The sequence below is a fragment of the Stylophora pistillata genome, chromosome 3 (genome assembly GCF_964205215.1).
Source record: "Stylophora pistillata chromosome 3, jaStyPist1.2, whole genome shotgun sequence".
NCBI lineage: Eukaryota > Metazoa > Cnidaria > Anthozoa > Scleractinia > Pocilloporidae > Stylophora > Stylophora pistillata.
The window spans coordinates 13667301-13688351 of record NC_142521.1 but is presented as its reverse complement, the minus strand read 5'-3'; the positions used below and the strand labels follow the sequence as shown (position 1 = coordinate 13688351).

Sequence of the window (21051 nt, the reverse complement as noted above, 5' to 3'; positions counted from 1 at the left end):
AATTCTATCTTTTCCATACTCTATAACAATAACATCTTTAGTTACAGTAGATGAGCCGTGTGGTCGCCCAGGATTGCGATTGGAATATGGTGTAGATCGACTGCGAAAAGCACGTGCTCTGTTTGTGCCTGTGTTGATCGAGCTTGCTGCTGTCCGTCCTGAAGTTGTTGGAAATCTTCTTTGCAGCTCTGACAAAGCGTTAGACGTTGTAGCCCGTCCTTGGACGATATTTTCAATTTTTGTTATGTTTTCAATTGCAGATTCTGCGATTTTTTTTATCTCTTCGTCCTTCTTGTCCTTCCGACCCTCTTCCGCCATTTTGAAAAGGTGGTATGCAATGGCTGATGGGACTTTTAATCCTGCGCACTGCATTGTGGGATTTGCCTTAATTAATTGTCAAAGAGAAATAAATAATTGACACACTCGTAAAAATAAATACAACAATTAGATAAAAATAATTATAATGAACACTACATATAATTAAATTTTCCACCACGAAAAATTATCTTTTCAAGTACATATAATTATTTAAAATACGAAAATAATTATTAACCTCATTTTGACCAGTTTGGGCCCCCATACTCTTCAGCTGACCACCGATTAATATACTGAGGGCTCATGTTGGGCTTTCGTTTTCTAAATAACCCAAAGAAAAATTTGATGAGCTTTTGTCCTGTATCGTAAAATTTAAGGAAAGAGAGTTACATAGGACTTGAGTTATTGTCAGAATCTTTTGCACAAGTTTATCTTTACTCGATTATTTCACAAGGAGCGTGTTTACGAAGCCGTGTGGACATGTCCCCCGTTTCGGGGGTTGAGAAACACGCGTACGAGACGACGTGACTCTCAGTGAGGAGATATTATATTTTAGGTTGAAGAGAGAGGCGAGTATTTGCTGAAATTCTTAAAGATGGCTTCGCCTGTGGTTTGTACGTTTCTGTTCAGGTGGATTCTTCCTCTCGTTCTTCTAGGAGGTAGGGACTGATTTTGATGATGATTTCGCAACAGCGATCTCATTCTTACACATGCACTTTTCAACCTGAAAATTTTGGGGGACTTCTCGGATATAATTGGCTAAATCGAGTTTCAATTTTCCCATCTTTGTCGAGCCCAAACGTCATTTATTTATTTAAACGATGGAGAAAGATAGCGAAATCCTTCAGCCAACCCGGCAAAGATAGATCTCCTTGATCGAACCTGCTCAGATGGATGAGAATTAAATTCAAATGTCATGAAACCAATGGACTGTGAAAGTCGCTTACTGAGAGAACACATTTGTTTTCTTTATGAAGATTAAACGTATTATTTGTATTATCGAGTCTGTGTCTTTCAACTTCAAAGTATATAAAGCTCTCGACTGATTTATTACCACGAGTATTTTGACGGTGACGTAATTTCTTGGTACTGACAAGTTAGTTTGGCTGTACCAGTCTCTAAACTACCCATTCAACAAAGTATCTTTGGCAGTCTTTCAATTGCATCAGGCCTGGACAATTGAAGCAATCGATACTCGTTGGAAATTGATAGAAATCAATAACAGTTGTTCCATTGTTTTCTGGTTATCAAATTTCTTATGTTGTGAGCGCTGTGAAAGCTGGAATTATCACCAAAAGACATCAATTAGTGTGTTTCGAATTTTCGATATTGTAGTGGCAAACTTAATCAAATGTTTTCTCTTGTATTTATTTTATGACTACATAAATTGATCAGTTAGTGTGTTTCGAATTTTCGATATTGTAGTGGCAAAAACTTAATCAGATGTTTTCTCTTGTATTTATTCTATGACTACATAAATTGATCAATAAATTGTTTCTTGTCACATTTGGCTGATGCACAGAATTATTCAAGTTCTTCTTTTTCTAAAATGATTCTTCCCTTGTGTATTTTCAGCTTGTTGTTTCAGATTTAATGGATTCTCTGTTATCTACTTATGCTGCCTGTTAGCAATTCCTCTTCTTCCGAATCCTTCACGAGGTTTGAAAAATATCTTGTTTATTTCCCAAGCTAGTGTTCTGGGAGAGGGGTGGGATGTTGAGGCAATGGGGGGGGGGGGAGAGGACAGGAGAGGGAGGGGTGCTGTGTTTTAGGCAAGAGAGATTATAACTCAGATTCTATACATCATCTTACACGGGGAAGATTATCTCAGTTGTAGTCAAGGCTGTGGTCTAGCAGCAGCCGGTGGCCCCTGGCACCTTACTTTTGCTCCTGGGCAACTCAGGAATTTTAGTTTTTTCAGACAAAGTATATGCTGGGCACCCTGGATTTCACAGTTTCAGAGCACTGGGCTCCACTCAATTTTCCTTAAGCACAGCCTTGGTAGTGTTAGTAGTAAATAGCTCATAGCCAAGTCAAAATGCTTCCAAAAAAAAAAAAATACTGTCTATTCTAATAGTTGTAATTTTCAAGGTCTTTTCAATCAATGAATCAATCAATATAAACATATGGTATTTATTCACTTCTATAGCTTTTCTCTGATGTAGTAGCTATTTGGGTTTCTTACAAGAATATATATTTATTAAAAACTGGATCATTGGATAATGGAATTCAAGACTTTTTATTGGTTTAGCCATTATGGTATATGAGCCAATATACCATAATCTAATATCTGTACATTGTAACATCCGGTTTCTTCTAACAAAATAAAGTCGAGAAGATTTGTCTAATAATTATCTTGGGGGCGTTTTTTTCAATACAATCATTCCACTCATGCTTGTTGGATATGAGATGATTATAGCCAACTCAGCGCTACTCGCCTTGTTGGCTATCTATCATTTCATATCCAATAAGTGTGAGTGGAATAATTGTTAAATATATTACAATGTACATGATAAGGAGACACGAAAATTGTCAAATTCCAGCAGCTGTTCCTTTGTAGAAGCAGATAAAATGAAAATTTTACAATGACTGCTTGTGGGATCATGCTGCAGTGATAGATAGTATAGTGATAGATAGTGATAGATAGAGTGGTAGATAGTAAAAATAGGACATGAATATTTCAGTCAAGGAATAAAACTGTGATATAATGTTAGTAACAGTCTTGTGTTTGAATTCTATGTAAACAAGACCAAAAGAAAATTGCTGAATATATTGAACACTAAGTTAAAAACCTACCTTACATATTTTATGGCTTGCCCTCTAGTAACATCTTTACAATTGCTACCTGTACTTGTTCCCCTTTCTGTGACTTTGATATATAATTTTCAGCAAGATGTTATCATATTGCTCTGTTGCCCTAGAGACTATACTTATAACTTACTGTGTTGATATCAGGATACTTGACAAGGATTTTAATTAGTTATTTCTATCCACAATATATAAACTTAAAAAAAAAAAAGAAACTCTTTGCTAACTCAAAATTTGATTTTAATTTGAACAACTTTAGGCCCCACAGGACATTTTCAGAGGACACTTCTCGGCCTATCAGTGTTTGCCTTGATGGCACAGATCATATTCCAGACAGTCTTAGCAGCATTACCACCATATGGACATTTTTTTCCAAACTGTAAGTACAACGAGAGCTGTGTGAGTGTTCTTTACATTAATGCCTTCACACTTAATATCCGAAGGTCAGCACGCATATTCTCCATACTGTTCTCTATACATTTCCTTTGGTATCGACAAAGAGATTTTGTTTATAACAAACAGGAGCTTCTTGAGTGGCTGATCATTTCTTGTATTCTTAAAATCTTAATGTTTGATTCAGTAATGATTATGTAGAGAGAAATTAGATGTTAGTCACTCTAGGGGTCAAAGAGTTAACCCCCAGGAGTGTCCAAAACAGAATTTCTCTAGTGCAGTATCAATAAATTTTCAAGCAAAAAAGTGATAAGGAGCAAGAAAAATAAGAACTGCAGGATGGTGTTTAATTTCATCAACTTCTCAGAGGTAAAGAATAAGAAAAGTCTGAGCTATAATGTAGAGAATGAAAAGATCTTTAGATCTTGATGCCAAAAGGTTTATTTGATTTGTTTTCTATTACCACCAGATTTCATTGTTTTTCACTGTAATTTGTACAGAATACTAAATGGTAAAGGGATTCAGCTTCATATTTTTGGGTTGATGTATTATGCAATAAATCAATCACTCTTCTCTTCAATGTAGGTTCTACATATGAACAACTTACCAGGCAGATTGGACTCAGCAGGTAAAACATTGGCTCTCACCACTTGACTTTTCTCCCATGTATTATTTTTTATTTGAATTTGTTGTTGCCCCTATGAAAAGTGGATCTGAGCTTAAGTGGTTTGTTTTGCTCTGAGTGGACTTTAAGAAAAGTTCCCAAATTCTTGTATTTTGTACATAAATTTATTTTCATCTCCAAGGGATGTAAATATGTCATTACACATACCTCAAGTAATAAAACCAACATTTGATTAAAAATGGTGATCTATTGCCTGGATGCAGTTGAAATATCTGTGATGAAGTTATGGTCATCAGCTGTGTTAAGTTGTCTGAACAAACTTAGATTATTGAGATACTCAATATACAACTGTATGTGATTAAGTGCAGACTAGCTTGATAAAGGTGAATTTTTGTTTCAACAGATTTGATGGTGTCTCAGCTCTAGATGTATTCAGAATCATCGCCCCAGATGTGGTGGTCATAGTCATATCTATAACATGTGTCGTGTGTTGCCGAGGGCTAGTGGATTCCTCTGCTCTACACTCAACAACACCACAGCATATAAGAATTTCATCTGACTCATCCTCGTGGGACAATGTGATGCCATATTTTATTGCTGTTATGTTACTTGCTGGTGGAATAATGCTGCCATCTCTAGCCTCTGCAATATACTTTATAATGTTCCTGATCTTGGGAACAACGTGGGCATGCCATAAGGCAGTTAGATTACGACGAAAGACAGCATTTGCTTCTGTTAGACTTGCTCTGATGGTTTACTCTGGTCTGCATGTTCTGACCTTCTACATGTACCAGTTTCAATTTTTTCAAAAGGCTCTTCCACCTGAAAGTTTACTTGCCAGGTGAGATAATTTAGACACCCACAATAACCTGCAAGCTCTTTCAGAGGCCCTGAAACTTGGCTGTGAACACTCACCAAGCCAAATCAAAGCCATCTAGGTCTGGTCTACAATTATGAAAAAACAATCATAAAGTTCTTATAAATGGATACTGTACTCTTAACTTCGTGAAGTGATTAACAGGTAACATCTCCTTAAAATATCTTTACGTTTTCCAGAAAACAAGTGATAAGAATACTCAAAATTATCAGGTAGAAGTTGTTATCTTGATCTTTGTGTGTAACACCAAATTCTCATCACCAAATGTAATTTACAAGGAAGTATTAAGTAGCTAGAGGGGAAAATTAGCAATCATATCGTGAAAGTTAAAGGCCATAAATTGGTCAGTAATTTTGATAACGACTTGTTATGAAATAAATTCCATTTGGCCCTGGGATGATAGTCAAGCAAAGAAATGGGCCTCACAGATCAACTGCAATTTAACCCTTTAACTTCCAAGATCTGATTTTTAATTCTCTCCTCTGGCTGCTACACATTTCCTTTCAACTTTATATATGGAGAATTTGGTGTTACATCAAGACAGCAACTGCTATCTGATAAGTCTGAGTATTCTTATAACCTCTTTGCTGCATAGTGTAGGAATATTAGAAGGAGAAATTCAATATCAATCACTTGTGGGAGTTAAAAGGTTGATCAATTGCAGAAAAGAAGTCTGAAAAAAATTCAGGCTTTGACAAGATTTGAACCTGTGCCTCCCAGGTACTACACCGTAACAGTAAGTGTAGTTCAGTGCTCAGTCAAGCATTAGTGTGTAAATACATGTAAATGTTTGTGGATCCCTATGTAAACTGATTTATTACACGACTCGGGTAGTCAGAGGGCCAATAACTAAAATTAACCAATCAAAAATGCTCTATTGCCGGTCAATATTCTCTCAATATTGGACCGGGCACTGTCCACTGATACCGTACTTGTGTTCCTTTGAACTTCAGTCGCATAATAAATCTCTTATTAACCAAGCTTGCTCGGGACCGTACTGGAAGAATATCGGCCCTCGGTCTTTTTTGTACGGACCAAGACCTTGGGCCGATATTCTCTCAGTACGGCCCTAGCGCTTGGTTAATAAGATATATGTATTGCATTTCTCTTTGTTGCTGTTCTCTAATAGATTATTTGGCCTTGTGGGAATAATATACACAGACTGTAGTGCTCCTTTAGTACTTCATGTAAGACCTTTCTTGGACTGGCCTCAGTGTGCTTCTCCTGGGGTGATTTTGACACTTTATTGGCTTCTAGCAACAGAGACACGATACTACTTCATACATGTAAGCTATATTGTTTTTTAGCATGATTACATTTGTAAAAATTGATGCTTAGAGCTACATTGTTCCTTTGAAAATTTTGAAGTTTCCTTTTCTGGCATAACTACATTTTGATCAGAAGCCATATCAAAAAGTCTACTCTAGTGATAACACATTCAAGTAATGTGTTATTAGCTAATCTAATGCAGATAATCAGGCTACATGATTATCTGTTACTGTGGATTTCAAACCACTTGTTATACTGCATGCACATCCACTTCTCTTTTTCATTCTCCCTGTACACACTGTACTGCTTGATTTATCATCACATTTTCCTTCAGATTGTAGTGGCACAATTGTAGTGTCTATTAAAATTCTTGCTTGGGTCTCGCTATTATTTTTATTCACAATGCATAACAGTTTTATTCGGTTTTTTTTTTTATTTTCAAGAGAGGTAATTAATGAGTAATCAGTGTTCTCATCAATGAATTTAATTTGGTTTTTAATGAACAGGACAGTGGATCAAGATATGAAAGCCAAACATATTGGTGGGATCCAAGGACCTGGCCTCAGTCCTACTCAGCTGAGAGACAGGTAAAAGCCTTTCACTGTGGATATTAGAAATTGGTTCCTTTTTGTATGCTATGATTAGTATCCACAATTGCATTTATAGCTGAAACTGAATGCAGCTTGGGGATTGCTGCATCAAAAAGTTGCAGATAATTGCAATGAGAAGGTATCATATTAGGGATAGGGAATGTCCATCATAAACAGAATGTTATAAACTGTCTGGGCATTGTGTCTCATTTTTCAGGTCTAAATGGAGACTTAAGCATAATGCCTACTGGCACCCTTACAGCTGAGATTGTTCAGACTGTTTTGTTAGCTTTTTTTAGTATTATCATCTCATATTTTCCCAATGCCCTATTGAGTGCCCTGGTGAAAATCCTGTTCAGGATCCTGTCCAAGATCTTGATAGGATCCTTACTAGGATCTTGCCTGAAATCCTATTCAGGATCTTGTACAAGATCCTATAGGATCCTATAGGATCCTGTAATATCTTGTACAAGATCCTATAGGATCCTGTAGGATCTTGTACAAGATCCTATAGGATCCTGTGGGATCTTGTACAGGATCCTATAGGATCCTGTAGGATCTTGGACAAGATCCTACAGGATCCTACATGATCTTGTACAAGATCCTATAGTATCCTATAGGATCTTGTAGGATCTTGCACAAGATCCTATAGTATCCTATAGGATCTTGTACAAGATCCTATTGTGATGAAACAGAATCCTGTACAAGATCCTAAAGATTCTCTAGGATCCTGCATAAGATCCTATAAGCAATAATCGCAGGGCCGAGTCTGAGTGAGAGTAATAATTAAAATTCAAGATGGGAGTCAAAGGTTAGGGTAAAATAAAATTGCTTTTGTAACACACAGATGTATGAGGCACTTTCACGGTAAAGATTCATTTGTTGTTCATTGAGGGTTACAGTTTTAGGATTACAGTTAGGGTTATTTTAATTACATGCTTTAAAGTTGCAGTTGTTTCATTGACATGTTTATTTATAATTTAATTTAATTTACTTTTGTTTAATCACTGTGCAGTTAAATGTGAGTCAGTCGATTTTATATATGAAACAGTAGTGTAAATGCAATCCATGTGGGAGAGTTTTAGTGGTTAGACAAGACATGCTCAGTAGTGTTGATTAAACTGCGCATGTGCATTTGTAGTGTACGATAAAAACGTGGTGTAATAGTCACGAAAAATACCGAATATAATTAAAAATAGGAACTATATTTATAACAAATTCACTCCACTAGAATACGCAGAAAATAATATAAATTACAATTAAGGTTAACAATTTATCTGCTGTGACTTTAGTCTTTAATGTTCCTGTTGTCGGATTCTTGTAATTTCTCCTTCCATTTTCTACAATCAGCACAATCACACGGATTAGGCTTCAAAGATTTCTTGTAATAATATCTTACAAATGCCAAAAAAGCTTCCATGACGTGCGCTCGTAATTTTTCTTCTTCATCTATTTCCTTTAGTCCTGCTATGTAATCTTTTGTGTGATTCTTGACCTGTCTTAAATCATCTTTGTCAGCATGGAATTCCCCTATATCTAGCAAATCATCCAAGGCGGTGGAGGCCATTTTGGAGTTGTGTATGAAGTCAGGATTAATAATTGATCTTCTTCCAAGGTTATAATCTTAAGACTTACCTTCACCTTTTTGTAAATTCAGTTAAAACAATAATTCCACAAGGTCGCAGTAATAGCAAGTATGGTAGACATTGTAAGAAATGTACAACTTTTTTGAAAGACATGTTTTGGCATGCATATGCCATCTTCACTTAATGAGTAACTGAGTATGAACAATTATATAGCATACAATAGATGAATAAATTATTTACAATATGATGTAATACAAAAGTGGGTACTAATTACAACATGACATCAAACATCAAAGGTGTAGACTAAAATGCTAGGAAAGTGTTATAATGCTGTAATCCTATGTAGGATCCCATACATATCCAGGATCCTACTCTTGACCAGGATCCTGATCAGGATATAGTGATCCTAAATAGGATCCTATATATAATCCAGGATCCTATTCTTGCCTAGGATCCTGATCAGGATAATGATCCTACATAGGATCCTCTATATATCCAGGATATCATTCTTGCCCAGGATCCTGATCAGGCCAGTGATCCTACATAGGATCCTATTTATCTCTAAGATCCTACTTAGGATCCTATTCAGGATTTGTTATCCCTCTAGGATCCTAGTCAGGATTTAAATCAAGATCCTATAGGATCCTACAGGATCCTGCAGGATCCTGGACAGGATTTTCACCAGGGATAAGAGATTTATTATCCAACATGCCAAATTGTTATTTCAGTGGGGGCAAATTTCACGAATATTTCTGGAGTGCAAATATTGCATTATATTTTTACTTGTCTCTTGCATTATTTGTACTCTACAAAGTACAGTTGAATGATAAAATTCATTAATTTTCTTTGCAGGGTGTTATCAAACCAATCCTTTATGTTGGCGCTGTCTCCAATGCTATTCAAATTGGTATAAATGCATTGATGGTGTATGTCCTCAAATGGGGTTTCAGGTTAGCATCTCCTAAAGTTTTTTACATTCAGTTAGTCAGTTGATCAGTCAATCAGTTGATCCATCTCTCATTTGGCAGGGCAGGTTCTTTGATTGTAGCTGTAATAGCTACCCAGCCAAAGGCTGATGTGGACCTGCCAATATAGAGAAATTTGCACTAAAACTAGGGACAACTGAAGAAACAAATGTATGATTGGCATAAAACCTATATTCTCATGGATGAAGCCTTGCAGATATTTCAATGAAAAATCAAACAAAATCTGTGACTAATTTACAAGGAAACGGCTAAAAGCTGAAGGAAAGAATTAACAATCAAATCTTAGGAGTTAAAAAGTTAATTTAAATTGAACTTGTTGCCAATGTGGTCATAAGCCATTTTCCTTAAAGAATCTCAAACTGTTTTAATTGCCCTTGGCTTATTGTGGGGTTATATTAACTTTTTAAAACTTGAATGGATGGGAATATTACTAATCTGGCTTTGTCTCTTTTCAGAGGGATTGCCATCTGCTGGTCATTTACCAATGTGATCATATTTTTGTTGACATTTGCTTACATGAGGGTTTTTAAGTTGGATGAAAAAACATGGCCAGGTACTAAAAACACACCTAGGTACTTTCAATTGGAAATTTACTGATTGACACAAAAATTAAGTTGAACTCGATGGCTTAAGTGTTTGGGTCAGTTTGGATATAATTATACATGTAGGGCCACTTCAGTAGTCAGGGGGCCATGAATTTATTTGGCCAAGGAGGAGAGGTGGAGGTGAGATTGCCCAAAAGTTAGCACAATGGGTGGTGGGTAGGGGTCAGAGGATGGGCAGAGTCATTGTATTGTGTTCTTGGGTGAGACACTTTACTCTAACAGTGCCCCTCTCCACCCAGGAATAGAAATGAGTAGTGGCTAATTTTCAGGGAAGCTTTGGGAACTGCTGTCTGGGATGGGATACATGGCAACTACTTTTCATTTATCTCAACCCTTCTTGATTTGTTGGTCACCAAAAACCATTTTTTATCATAAAGTGTTACTAGCATTAAACCAAAAATTTATCGTCAAGGATATTTGTTTATATTAATATCTGTAGATGTGCCATATAGCATAGTTTAGTAGATACTATGGGATGTTGCAAGCTTCTCCAATATGATTTGTCTGATGATATTGTATTTAGGCTGGACCACAGAAAGTCTGTTAGACTGGGGACAGTTTATCAAGCTTGCTGTGACTGGAATGGTGATGATTTGTATTGAGTGGTGGAGTTTTGAAATAGGATCATTTCTTGCAGGTATTTGGTTAAATGGTCTTAAATATATAAAACAACAAAAAGTTATTTGTAGACGCTTCAGTGCGAATTTGGGAAATTTTCTTCCTTTTATGCCTTTTGATTGTAAATTATTGCAATTTTATCCAAACCCTGGTTCATACTTAATTTCTGTACAATGAAATTCATTAAATTTCAGAGGCCTATGAGTTAACAAGCAAAACCTTTGCCAAGCAGACCCCATTTTTTAGTGGACACACTGTCCTACATAAATTCCAGCCCAAGGACAAAAAGTTATCCACTCATATTTACTTTAAAGTGAACCAGAATTAAGCAGACACACTCCTGTCTCTGGCCATTATTAGGTACACTTAGTCTAGTTTACCTGAAAAAGACGACAGATGTTTTGCCACAATTTGCTTTGTTTCAAGCTATGAAGTAGCCTTTAAGAAAAGCATTAGTACTCCTTCACATTTTGATTTTATGTCATTAAAACAAAACTTAGCAAAACGAAAAGGCCTTCTAGAGCGAAGAAAAATAACACAACAACCTAATGAGAGCTTCAAGCGTCTGATCACAGAGTGAAGTTACATAGTAAAACCATGTACTGTATGATATACAGTTCATTTTACTGTAATAGCCGTGTGATGATAAGTAATAACTATTGATAGTTTCTGTTAATTTACTCTTAAAGGGTCTTATGGTGAGTACCAACTAGCAACATATGGGGTCATTTTCCAGTGGGCCACATTTCATTTCATGGTAAGTCAGAAATCAAATTGAAATTTATGAAAAAGATCATGATGAAATCAAGATTTAACTGAAATCGATGGTATCAATTAAAAGTACTACAATTTATGAAGATGCATTTAGGCTTCTTTTGTACTTGTTATATTTAGATCTCGCATACCCTGTCATGATGCATGTCTATATTTCGTATCCATTTTGAAATCACTGGTGGTCCCTGTAATCTGATTGGGTCTAATTGGTGCGATTTATTCCCAAATCGCACCAGTTTTTGCTCTAAATCGCATCATTTTACGCTTGACTGAGTTTTTGACACATGACGTCAAAGTCTTTCTGTTTTGCATACAAAATAAGATTTTAATGAATATATGAAGTTCATATATTTTGAACTGGGGTATTAGATACGTATGATGCACGATCCTCCAGCGCTCTACCAATTGAGCTAACAAGCCAACTGGGAGCAGGGCGTTATGTTGATTCGTAATAAACCCCTGATGATAAATTAGATACAATGAATATATGAAGTTCATATATTTTGAACTGCGGTATTAGATACGTATGATGCACGATCCTCGCAGTAGAGAGCGCTATTTATGCAATAGCGAAAATCAGACCTGAAAAAATCAGGCCTGCACGGGATTCGAAGCACTGACCTCTGCGATACTAGTGCATCATACGTATCTAATACCGCAGTTCAAAATATATGAACTTCATATATTCATTGTATCTGATTTATCATCACGGGTTTATTACGAATCAACATGACGCCCTGCTCCCAGTTGGCTTGTTAGCTCAATTGGTAGAGCGCTGCACTAGTATCGCAGAGGTCAGTGGTTCGATTCCCGTACAGGCCTGATTTTTTTCAGGTCTGATTTTCGCTATTTCATAAATAGCACTCTCTACTGCGAGGATCGTGCATCATACGAAAATAAGATGTAAAAGCGTTTCCGGTTCCGCTTCTTATTTAAAAACCGGCTCAGTATTGCATCAGTAAAATATTTGAATTGACCAAGTCCTGTATTTGGGCGATTTCAAAATGGATGTAATAAAGTGGTAATTGAACCTCGTGTCGTACAATTTTGGTCTGAATTCATACTTGTGATTTCAAATCACGCATTTCAGTCCACTCAGTTCAATTACCATTATAAATATTATATAGTAAAGCCATTAAACTCCGTTGTTTCACATGTGTAGATTCTCGCATACCCTGTCATGATACATGTCTATTGTTCGTGGACTATTCCCCAATAAATATTATATAGTAAAGCCATTAAACCCCGTTGTTTCACATTTTGTAGATTCCTCTTGGAATAAGTATCGCGGCTGGTGTGCGTGTAGGAAATGCTTTGGGTGCTGGTCACCCAGATGCGGCAAAAAGGGCAGCAAAAGTGGCCATTGGACTTATTGGTAAAAACCTGTAGACAATTATCAAAATAGTTCCCTGAAAGTCGGCGTAATGGAATCGTAGATACCGATATGAGTTCACCAAAATTTGCAGTCACACCATTCTTGATTTAAGACAAAAGTAATAAAGACTCAAGTTTTAAATTGGTCATAGTAGTACATGTAATAGTATTCTGGCAAAAGGAAGCACAAACTTTTCATTTCGTGAAATTCATACAGCCTCAACAACAACTTCGTCTATTTTTAATCACTTGATAAACTGTTGCAAAAGGCCCTTTGATTTTGGTTGCATTTTACTTAGTGTTTGTGGCATAGACAGTGGTACGTGAGTTCGACTCTCAATTGAAAAGAAAACTTTTTTACCTACAGTATGTATAGATCTTGTTGTGTTTGCCATTTTCTTTGGACTCCAAGACATGAGTGGAAGAGTGTTTACCGATAACAGGTTCGTGCGTTATTCACTAAGACCATTACTCGTTTGTAATGTTATCAGTTACGGTGCTGTGATAGATATACGTATGAACCTCAGATTACTGCTTTATCAAAAAGACCTTGTCATTTACAGCATCTCTAATTCAAGGCTATAGATGGCCTCTTACCAAAGAAACCTGCGTGCGAGGGAACAGACACTCGAGATAGAATTCCCTTCCAAAGGTTTGGCTCTTGTGTGCAATTCGCGTAACTTCGTGCGCATGCCGATCTAAATCATTCGCAGCTGCGACATTTGCCTTTCTGTTTGTTTATTAAACACCTTAAACGCCACGAAATAAATAACACTTTATTATTATGTTTACTCAGTGAAAATGGTTTTTTTCTGCAGCGAAGTGTTGTCATTATACACAAAGAATATTCGCTTCATGTCCGCCTATTTTTTCTTTGATGGAGTCCAGGTAAAGATCAATTCTAATCAGAGGTCAGGTAGACTGCAATAATATATTTGACTGTTTTCATCACCTCTGTTCTTCGACGTCGTATTGTACAATTTTATAAGAATAGTTATGGTCAAAAAGAGCTCGGTGGTAATCTTGTACTTGCATTGTAAAAGACGATGTAATCAAACCACTGTTCATATATTCCTCATATCTGATTTATCATCACGGGTTTATTACGAATCAACCTAACGGCCTGCTCCCAGTTGGCTTGTTAGCTCAATTGGTAGAGCGCTGCACTAATATCGCAGAGGTCAGTGGTTCGAATCCCGTACAGGCCTTATTTTTTTCAGGTCTGATTTTCGCTTTTGCATAAATAGCGCTCTCTACTGCGAGGATCCGTACATCATACGTGAACCACTGTTCATTGGGCTTATGGCGAATGACATGTTCATTACCTTTTAGTCAGTATTCAAACGAAAATGGTCAGGCGAGGAAGAAACTGTTTTTTCTTTTTTTAGCTGTCAGTAGAATAAGTCGCTTTTCTAGCATACCGCTAACACAACTTTCAATACAACCGCGTGCGTTGTAATTATATTCTCCCGCGTGCGCCATAATTATATTCTCCCGCTTGTCAGAACTGAACGTTTCAAGGACTTTTGTTAATAGGTGTTTGTTCTCTTATTAGTTAGTCAGTTAGTAATTTAGTTAGTTAATTAGTTTTATACTTGCTGAGTTCATATCATTGTAACTAAACACGTCTGTTGTTTAGAGTGCTTAAGAAAGACTTTATTATTATTATTATTATTATTGTTTTTTTTGATGATTTTTTAATTTAGGGTGTTTGCAGTGGTATTATCCGAGGATCAGGCCGGCAGACAATAGGAGTGCTGATCAATTTTGTTGCCTATTGCTGTATTGGGCTTCCTTGTGGCATAACATTGATGTTTTTAGTCTTCCATGAAATTACAGGTAAAGCGGGAAGTGAAAACTGCTCCATCAGTGTTCAAATTTGGCAAATATGCTAACGTTTTGAACGCCGTTTTCGGTGAAAGGATGATTTTTATGTTATGTTTGGATTAAATTAGTAGTCTTAGCAGTACTCTGCTCGTTCTTAGCTTGGCTAATACAATCAGTATTTTCTTGCCATATTCGGTGACATAAGTGGACCATCTTAGAAGGCGATATTCATTCATATCGCTTCTCGCTTGTGCTTTTGGCGTGCGCTCGCGTCGCTATATGAGAATGTCCAAGGTTTAGTCATAAGATCGTTTGTCGTGTGCGCCCGCTTTGCTTTGTGGGAGCGTGTGAAGTTTGCCATATGTTCTTACTGATGTCGTTTGGCTTGAAGGTCTCTGGATAGGCTTAGGGATTGGCGTCTTAACTCAGGTGAGCCGGTGACTGCCATTGAGTTACTTTTCAGTTTTTGTACTTAAAGGCCTTTGGTGTCATTGGAATAGTTTGGATCAATCTTCCTCCAACAAGTCCATTATGGTTGCATTTTAGGCGTCTTTATATGTGATTCTGCTGTGGAGAACAGACTGGGAGAAACAAGCACAGCTGGTGAGTTTATCAATCAGTAATTTATCATGTTTAATATTTCTTGTTACTTGTTATTGTGTTATAATTCATTATTTTAGTAGTCAAGTGGTCTGTATCTGTGTATTCTCAGATTAACGAACTCTAGGGCTGCTACTTTATATTCTTTCAACAGGAAGTAAAGCGGAGAAGGAAATATCCTCCCTAGATAACTTCTCGTTGTAATGGTAGTCTCTTAAAGCCTTTTCTGGAGCATTTGTGTAATGGGTTAACTGGTTGCTCCCTGAACGCTTAGTGAGGAGGGCTTTATCAGAAAGAGAGGCTTTCATAAAAACAAAGGGACAAGGGACATAAAGGGCGTTGGGGTGGCTTCTTAAATTTTCAGCTATTTGCGCAATGAGTCATGAACGATTTTTATTGAATTGAACGGTTTACAGCAAATTAATTCCCCTAACGGGTAGAGGTTGGTAAACTTATTCTTTACCTTGGATTCCTCTGTGTGTGTGTGTTTTTTTCTTTTTTTTTTTTTTTTTTTTGTTGTTGTTGTTCATTTAATTCTGCTTTTTTTTTTTTTGTTCGGTTCAATTAGGCCAAAGGACGAACTGCAGTCAAGGCAGCGGTGTACAATACATCAGAGACTTGGATAGATGTAGAAGTTAGCAGAAGAGAAAGAGGTAATGGCCGTGTCATATCAAGGGTGTGGTTAGAGGTGAAAGCGGGTCTTGAAATGCCTATAACCTCTCTGTGATATTTATTCAAATACTGAAAAGAAGTCGTCACCTTCCCACGGTAGGTGATGTGAAGTCTTTGCGCCCACAGGCCCATTATTTTATTGGAATTCATCTATTTCCCGCGTGACGTGGAACGCCCAGGAACTTTTGATCAGGTGTTGTGGTTAATGGAGAACCATCAGTAACCTCGTCATCCCCAATTCTAACCCGTAATTTAATGGAAAAGCTTATGTGTTTGTTTTCTTTCTTTATAATCAGATGCGATGTTGTCAACCTGGATTTACAAAACGTCATCCCTGCCATTCCTACGCCGATTTCAGGCGGGAAATAATCATTTTGAACTCTTGACAAGCGACGAGAACAAACGGACTGAGTGTAATGGCGAACTTGAATTGATGCAAGAAGACAATGCTTCAGGGAGAGCATGTGATGCAAATCATCTTATCAGACTAATATCATCGGAGAAAAAGTCTCTCATAAGAAAGCGGCTTATTCCTCTGGGTATTTCATTGCTGATATTAGGCGCCGCTATCGTGGTCCGCTTTCTTGTTCCGTTACCACCCTCGTATGAAACAGCGACCGTTGGTAATAAGACAGTTAGTGGTAACATTACTGGTAATTTAACCACCCCAGCACCTGTCCTAACTAATTTAGATAAGACGATTTTTTAATTTTTTTTTAATGCCACTTTTTTATCGCCGCTATAAGGATGAAAACGAAGATAATGCAAAACCGTTTTATTTATCTACTGAAAGTGTACTGAAAAGTATTTTCATTTAGCAATGCATTACTACTATGAAATTACGGTATTTATAACGAATGAAACAGAATTTCTGGAATTCATATCCAGTGAATTGTATCAGAAAGTATATCTCACTTACTAAACGATTCTGGAAACAATTTCTGGAATTCATATCCAGTGAATTGTATCAGAAAGTATATCTCACTTAGTAAACGATGGCAGTGTGGCCGAGTGGTCAGCGTGTGGGACTCGCAGTCCGCCGCTCCCGGGTTCGAGTCCCGCCCTGACCACTACTGGATTTGTTTCACGGTAGCTCCGAGTTCAAATCCTCGGCCATGCTTTTAAATAGCCAACTAGTTTGCCTTCGGCCAGATGGGATTCTTGATAATGTTATTTTCAATTTGAATTATTTGTTTCAGTTGTTTGGTAGAAAACCTGTAACCAACTTGCTTTCAGCTAAGTGTTTCTCCACGTTAAATAAATATTATTATTATTATTATTATTATGAGTAAATAAATGACAAGACAATTTTAACATGTTTGACGATGGCTGACCCCCCCCCCCCCCCAAAAAAATCTCTAATTGAATTAAAAGGAGGTAGAAGAGAGAAGAGGCGAATAAGTCCGCTGAGAGATGGTTTCAAGAAGCACTCGCATCGCAGAAGACGCTGGAATATGCGGATTGCAAATCAGACGCGAGGAAGTGCAAAAACTGGAGATAATTGTGGCGTAACGCCCCTAGTGCCAGGGACCCTCGCCTAGGTAAATAACGTCACAAGAATAAGAGCGCCTCCTTCTCTAGCTTCCTCTTTCAGTTTCAACTGTCTCTCTGTACGTAGAAATGAATCACCATCGGCGCAGGTTAGTTTTCTCTGTTTTCAACCTCAATTACCAACTGGGTACGCCTGTGTGGCATTGCAAGAATAAGTGTTAGTACTTTTCAGAATTTGAATGTAAGGCCTATGCCGAATATCCACCGCTTTCTATCGTATTCTGCTGCGCAAGCAAGTCTTACAGTTTGAGTAGGCTAAGCTCGCTTAGCCGGCGACCACTCTTGAGATAATTAAGGCAAATGATTACACCATGCCACAGCTCAATCTAAAACGTTGCTTGCGATGGTGTCTATTTAAAATTCGCTATGAGAGTTATACGTTTGACGAGGGCTATTAATATCAGAGATGGTATGAACAGAAGTAAGCTTCAGCATTCTTAAGACAACCGACTAATTATCAAAACGAGCCCTTCATGGCATCGCATTCCAATGTACACAGTTGGACCTTTTAAAGCCAAATCGTTAAATACATGATTTGCAGGGGTAGAAGTTTGTGCCGCAAAGCAGACACAGCTTCAGTATTCCTATGCTAACCGACTTATTAGGGACGTTAAGCACTCAGGACGGCAACGCCACGGAAGACGTCGATTAAAAAATGAGTTTCTACTTTTAGAATTTCGAAAATGGCTGCATGTGTTTACCGTCTCACAGGGCGCCAGACCTCAAACTCAACATAACGCATAAAAGTAGCGTTGAGTTCCAAATGCAAATTAAAGAGTCTTCTTAAAGAGTCTACTCTTTAAAAAGAGAAAACCAGCATTAAAAAAAAACCGCTTAAATCAAGTTAAATAGCTTAAATCAAGTTAAATCAAGTTAAAATAACGACCCAGGAGCAAACAACACACGTATAGAATAAGGTAAGCCATTTTTATTTAATATTTTCACTTTTAACTATCTCCATAGATATCTTGTAGAAAATCCCATACAAATCCTTATAAATCGATATGCAAATTATGTTCCTTGTGTGGTTCTTAAAGAGAGCTTGGGCCGCCTGTGCAGTTGGCCATGGTAAATTACTTGCCCATTTCTTCCTGGTCTGCCTTTCCTCTTAAGCTGCACTGCTTCTGAGTAAAAATTTTTCATATCAATCACTGTTTTCAAATGGAATACCTGTGAAGTCAGTGATACAGAAATAAAGTTGCGTGACACTGCTTCTTGCATGTGTCTTCTTACGGATTTAGATAATTTATTCCAGACCGTGATTTCACACGCCTTTATAGTCTCATATGCACTCTCCCATTGAATCTCTCGCACTGATTTCACTCGATCTCGTTCTCGATTTAAATTGGCCGGAAAAAAAAGAAACTATTCCTCGTCGTGTCAGCCAAAGGTAAAGTCGAACCAGAATGACAAAACATTATAATTTGGATATATCAACAAAGTTGAAATGGTAAATTGGCCACCGTAATGATTACAAAAGCTGACGTTTCGAGCGTTAGCCCTTCGCCATTCGCTCCGACGAAGGGCTAACGCTCGAAACGTCAGCTTTTGTAATCATTACGGTGGCCAATTTACCATTTCAACTTTGTTGATATATCCAAATTAATTCTTACTCCCACCGACGCAGCCCCAAACAGTTTCTTTCGAAACTATCAGCCTTTTGACAAAACATTAGTCGCTTTCCTTCTATACTTGAGAGTAATTGACACACATCTTGATTCACAAATTACATCTGACATTTGTATTTATTAGACCACCTACGCTAACACATGAGTAAAGCGCCTTTTATTCGCATAAACATAACCCATCCTTACCCTGCGGGGAACTAAGTACAAAGACAATAAATTAACATAATTCAAGCTTTACGAAAAGCCAGGGAAAAGAGACCACTCATACGTGTGCATACAGAGTTTCCGGTAATTGTAATTGTCGAATTTTTTTAATAAACTTCAGCTTTTACAAAGATTCTGTCAGTACTCGCCACACCCCAACTATCACACTATTTACTATCTACTATCACACTATTTGCTATCTACTATCACACTATTTGCTATCTACTATCACACTATTTACTATCTACTATCACACTATTTACTATGTACTATCACACTATTTACTATCTACTATCACACTATTTGCTATCTACTATCACACTATTTGCTATCTACTATCACACTATTTGCTATCTACTATCACACTATTTACTATCTACTATCACACTATTTGCTATCTACTATCACACTATTTGCTATCTACTATCACACTATTTGCTATCTACTATCACACTATTTGCTATCTACTATCACACTATTTGCTATCTACTATCACACTATTTGCTATCTACTATCACACTATTTGCTATCTACTATCACACTATTTGCTATCAACTATCACACTATTTACTAAAGATCATAGCAAGTTTCCGACACGGATTCTTGCTCTCCTGACCAAGATAACACTCCAGAATGTCTCTCAAATATCGATTTTTCGTCTCGGAACTTTAATGTTTACCCTGTTATGGTAGTAAATACATATCTTACTAAACGTTTTTGCTGTGTAGTATCGCCGAGTAATTTTACGAATTGTGACGTATTTTGACGAGCCTCCTGGGCGAATCAAAATACAAACAACGATGAAGTTATTTATGTTCTAACTGCTTTATCCCGGTAAGCATTTCGTATAGGGCGGATAAAGGGTTTTTCATTGCTGATAGTAGGGGCCGCTGTAGTAGTCCGCTTTCTTGTTCCGTTGCCCCCCTCGTATGAAAAAGGGGACCCAGGCTTTCCATGTATTCCAGGTATTCCAGTATAACAGTTAGGAGGACGTGGCTAGTTTGGAAATGAGATATTCTCCAAGTCAGGAATCAGATCAGAGAGGCATTTTTTTTATGGCCAGCAATACTTTCACCATGACTTTATGTTGTAGTGTGAAAATCTCAGTTTCAATATTAATGAAGTTACTTTAGATTATGACAATTAAGCTTGGAAAAAAAAATCGTTGGTAATATGACTGTTAGTGGTAACACGATTTCATCACTTATGCACACGTCCTAACTGATTTAGATAAGGCGATTATTTAGTTTTTTTGATGCCATTTTTTTTTATCACCTCTCCACGGATGAATACAAAGATAATGAAAAACCTTTATATTTATCTACTGAATGTGTATCGAAAAGTATTTTCATTTAAAAAATCTTAACGGATGGCATTACCAAAGTGAAATTGCAGTATTTATAACGAATGAAACACATTTTCTCGAATTCGTATCTGGTGAATTAAATAAATAATAATAAATAATATACATTAATTGAGGCTCCCCCTTAGGGGCTTTTCAGCCACAATGTAGACTAACTAAGTGCTTAAAAATCCCCACTGGCAGGAGGCAGACCAGTGGGCTATTTACAGAGCGCAGCCGAGGAGTTGAACAAGGAGCAACCGAGAACAAATCCAGTGAGTGGCAGGGTGGAGTACTTGAACCCGGGACACCGGATTACAAGTCCAGCACCCTAACCACTCGGCCACGCCGCCTCCTTAGAATTGTGTCAGAAAGTATATCTCACTTGACCCTTTAGTTCCCAAGAG

General features: G+C 37.3%; 1 protein-coding gene and 1 non-coding gene across 3 annotated transcripts; both read left to right on the top strand.

Moving 5' to 3' along the window:
- The first annotated feature begins 608 nt into the window (after positions 1–608).
- Positions 609–17233, top strand: LOC148734609 (uncharacterized). 2 transcript variants are annotated; one of them, XM_088755359.1, is made up of 19 exons: positions 618–974; positions 1891–1974; positions 3383–3502; positions 4102–4144; positions 4545–4982; positions 6148–6304; positions 6794–6874; positions 9316–9413; positions 9905–10002; positions 10578–10691; positions 11362–11429; positions 12713–12821; positions 13188–13263; positions 13639–13708; positions 14527–14659; positions 15039–15076; positions 15194–15250; positions 15816–15900; positions 16216–17233. In XM_088755359.1, the coding sequence occupies exons 1-19, from the start codon at positions 911–913 to the stop codon at positions 16626–16628; spliced, it is 2346 nt and encodes a 781-aa protein (XP_088611485.1). In that variant the 5' UTR covers positions 618–910; the 3' UTR covers positions 16629–17233. The 2 variants fall into 2 exon arrangements, with proteins under 2 accessions (XP_088611486.1, XP_088611485.1); XM_088755360.1 differs by lacking the exon at positions 15039–15076 and having other exon boundaries at positions 609–974; positions 16216–16355.
- Positions 13956–14028, top strand: Trnai-aau (transfer RNA isoleucine (anticodon AAU)). The gene has a single exon. It is a non-coding gene; the product is annotated as a tRNA-Ile (tRNA).
- Positions 17234–21051: the final 3818 nt, after the last annotated feature.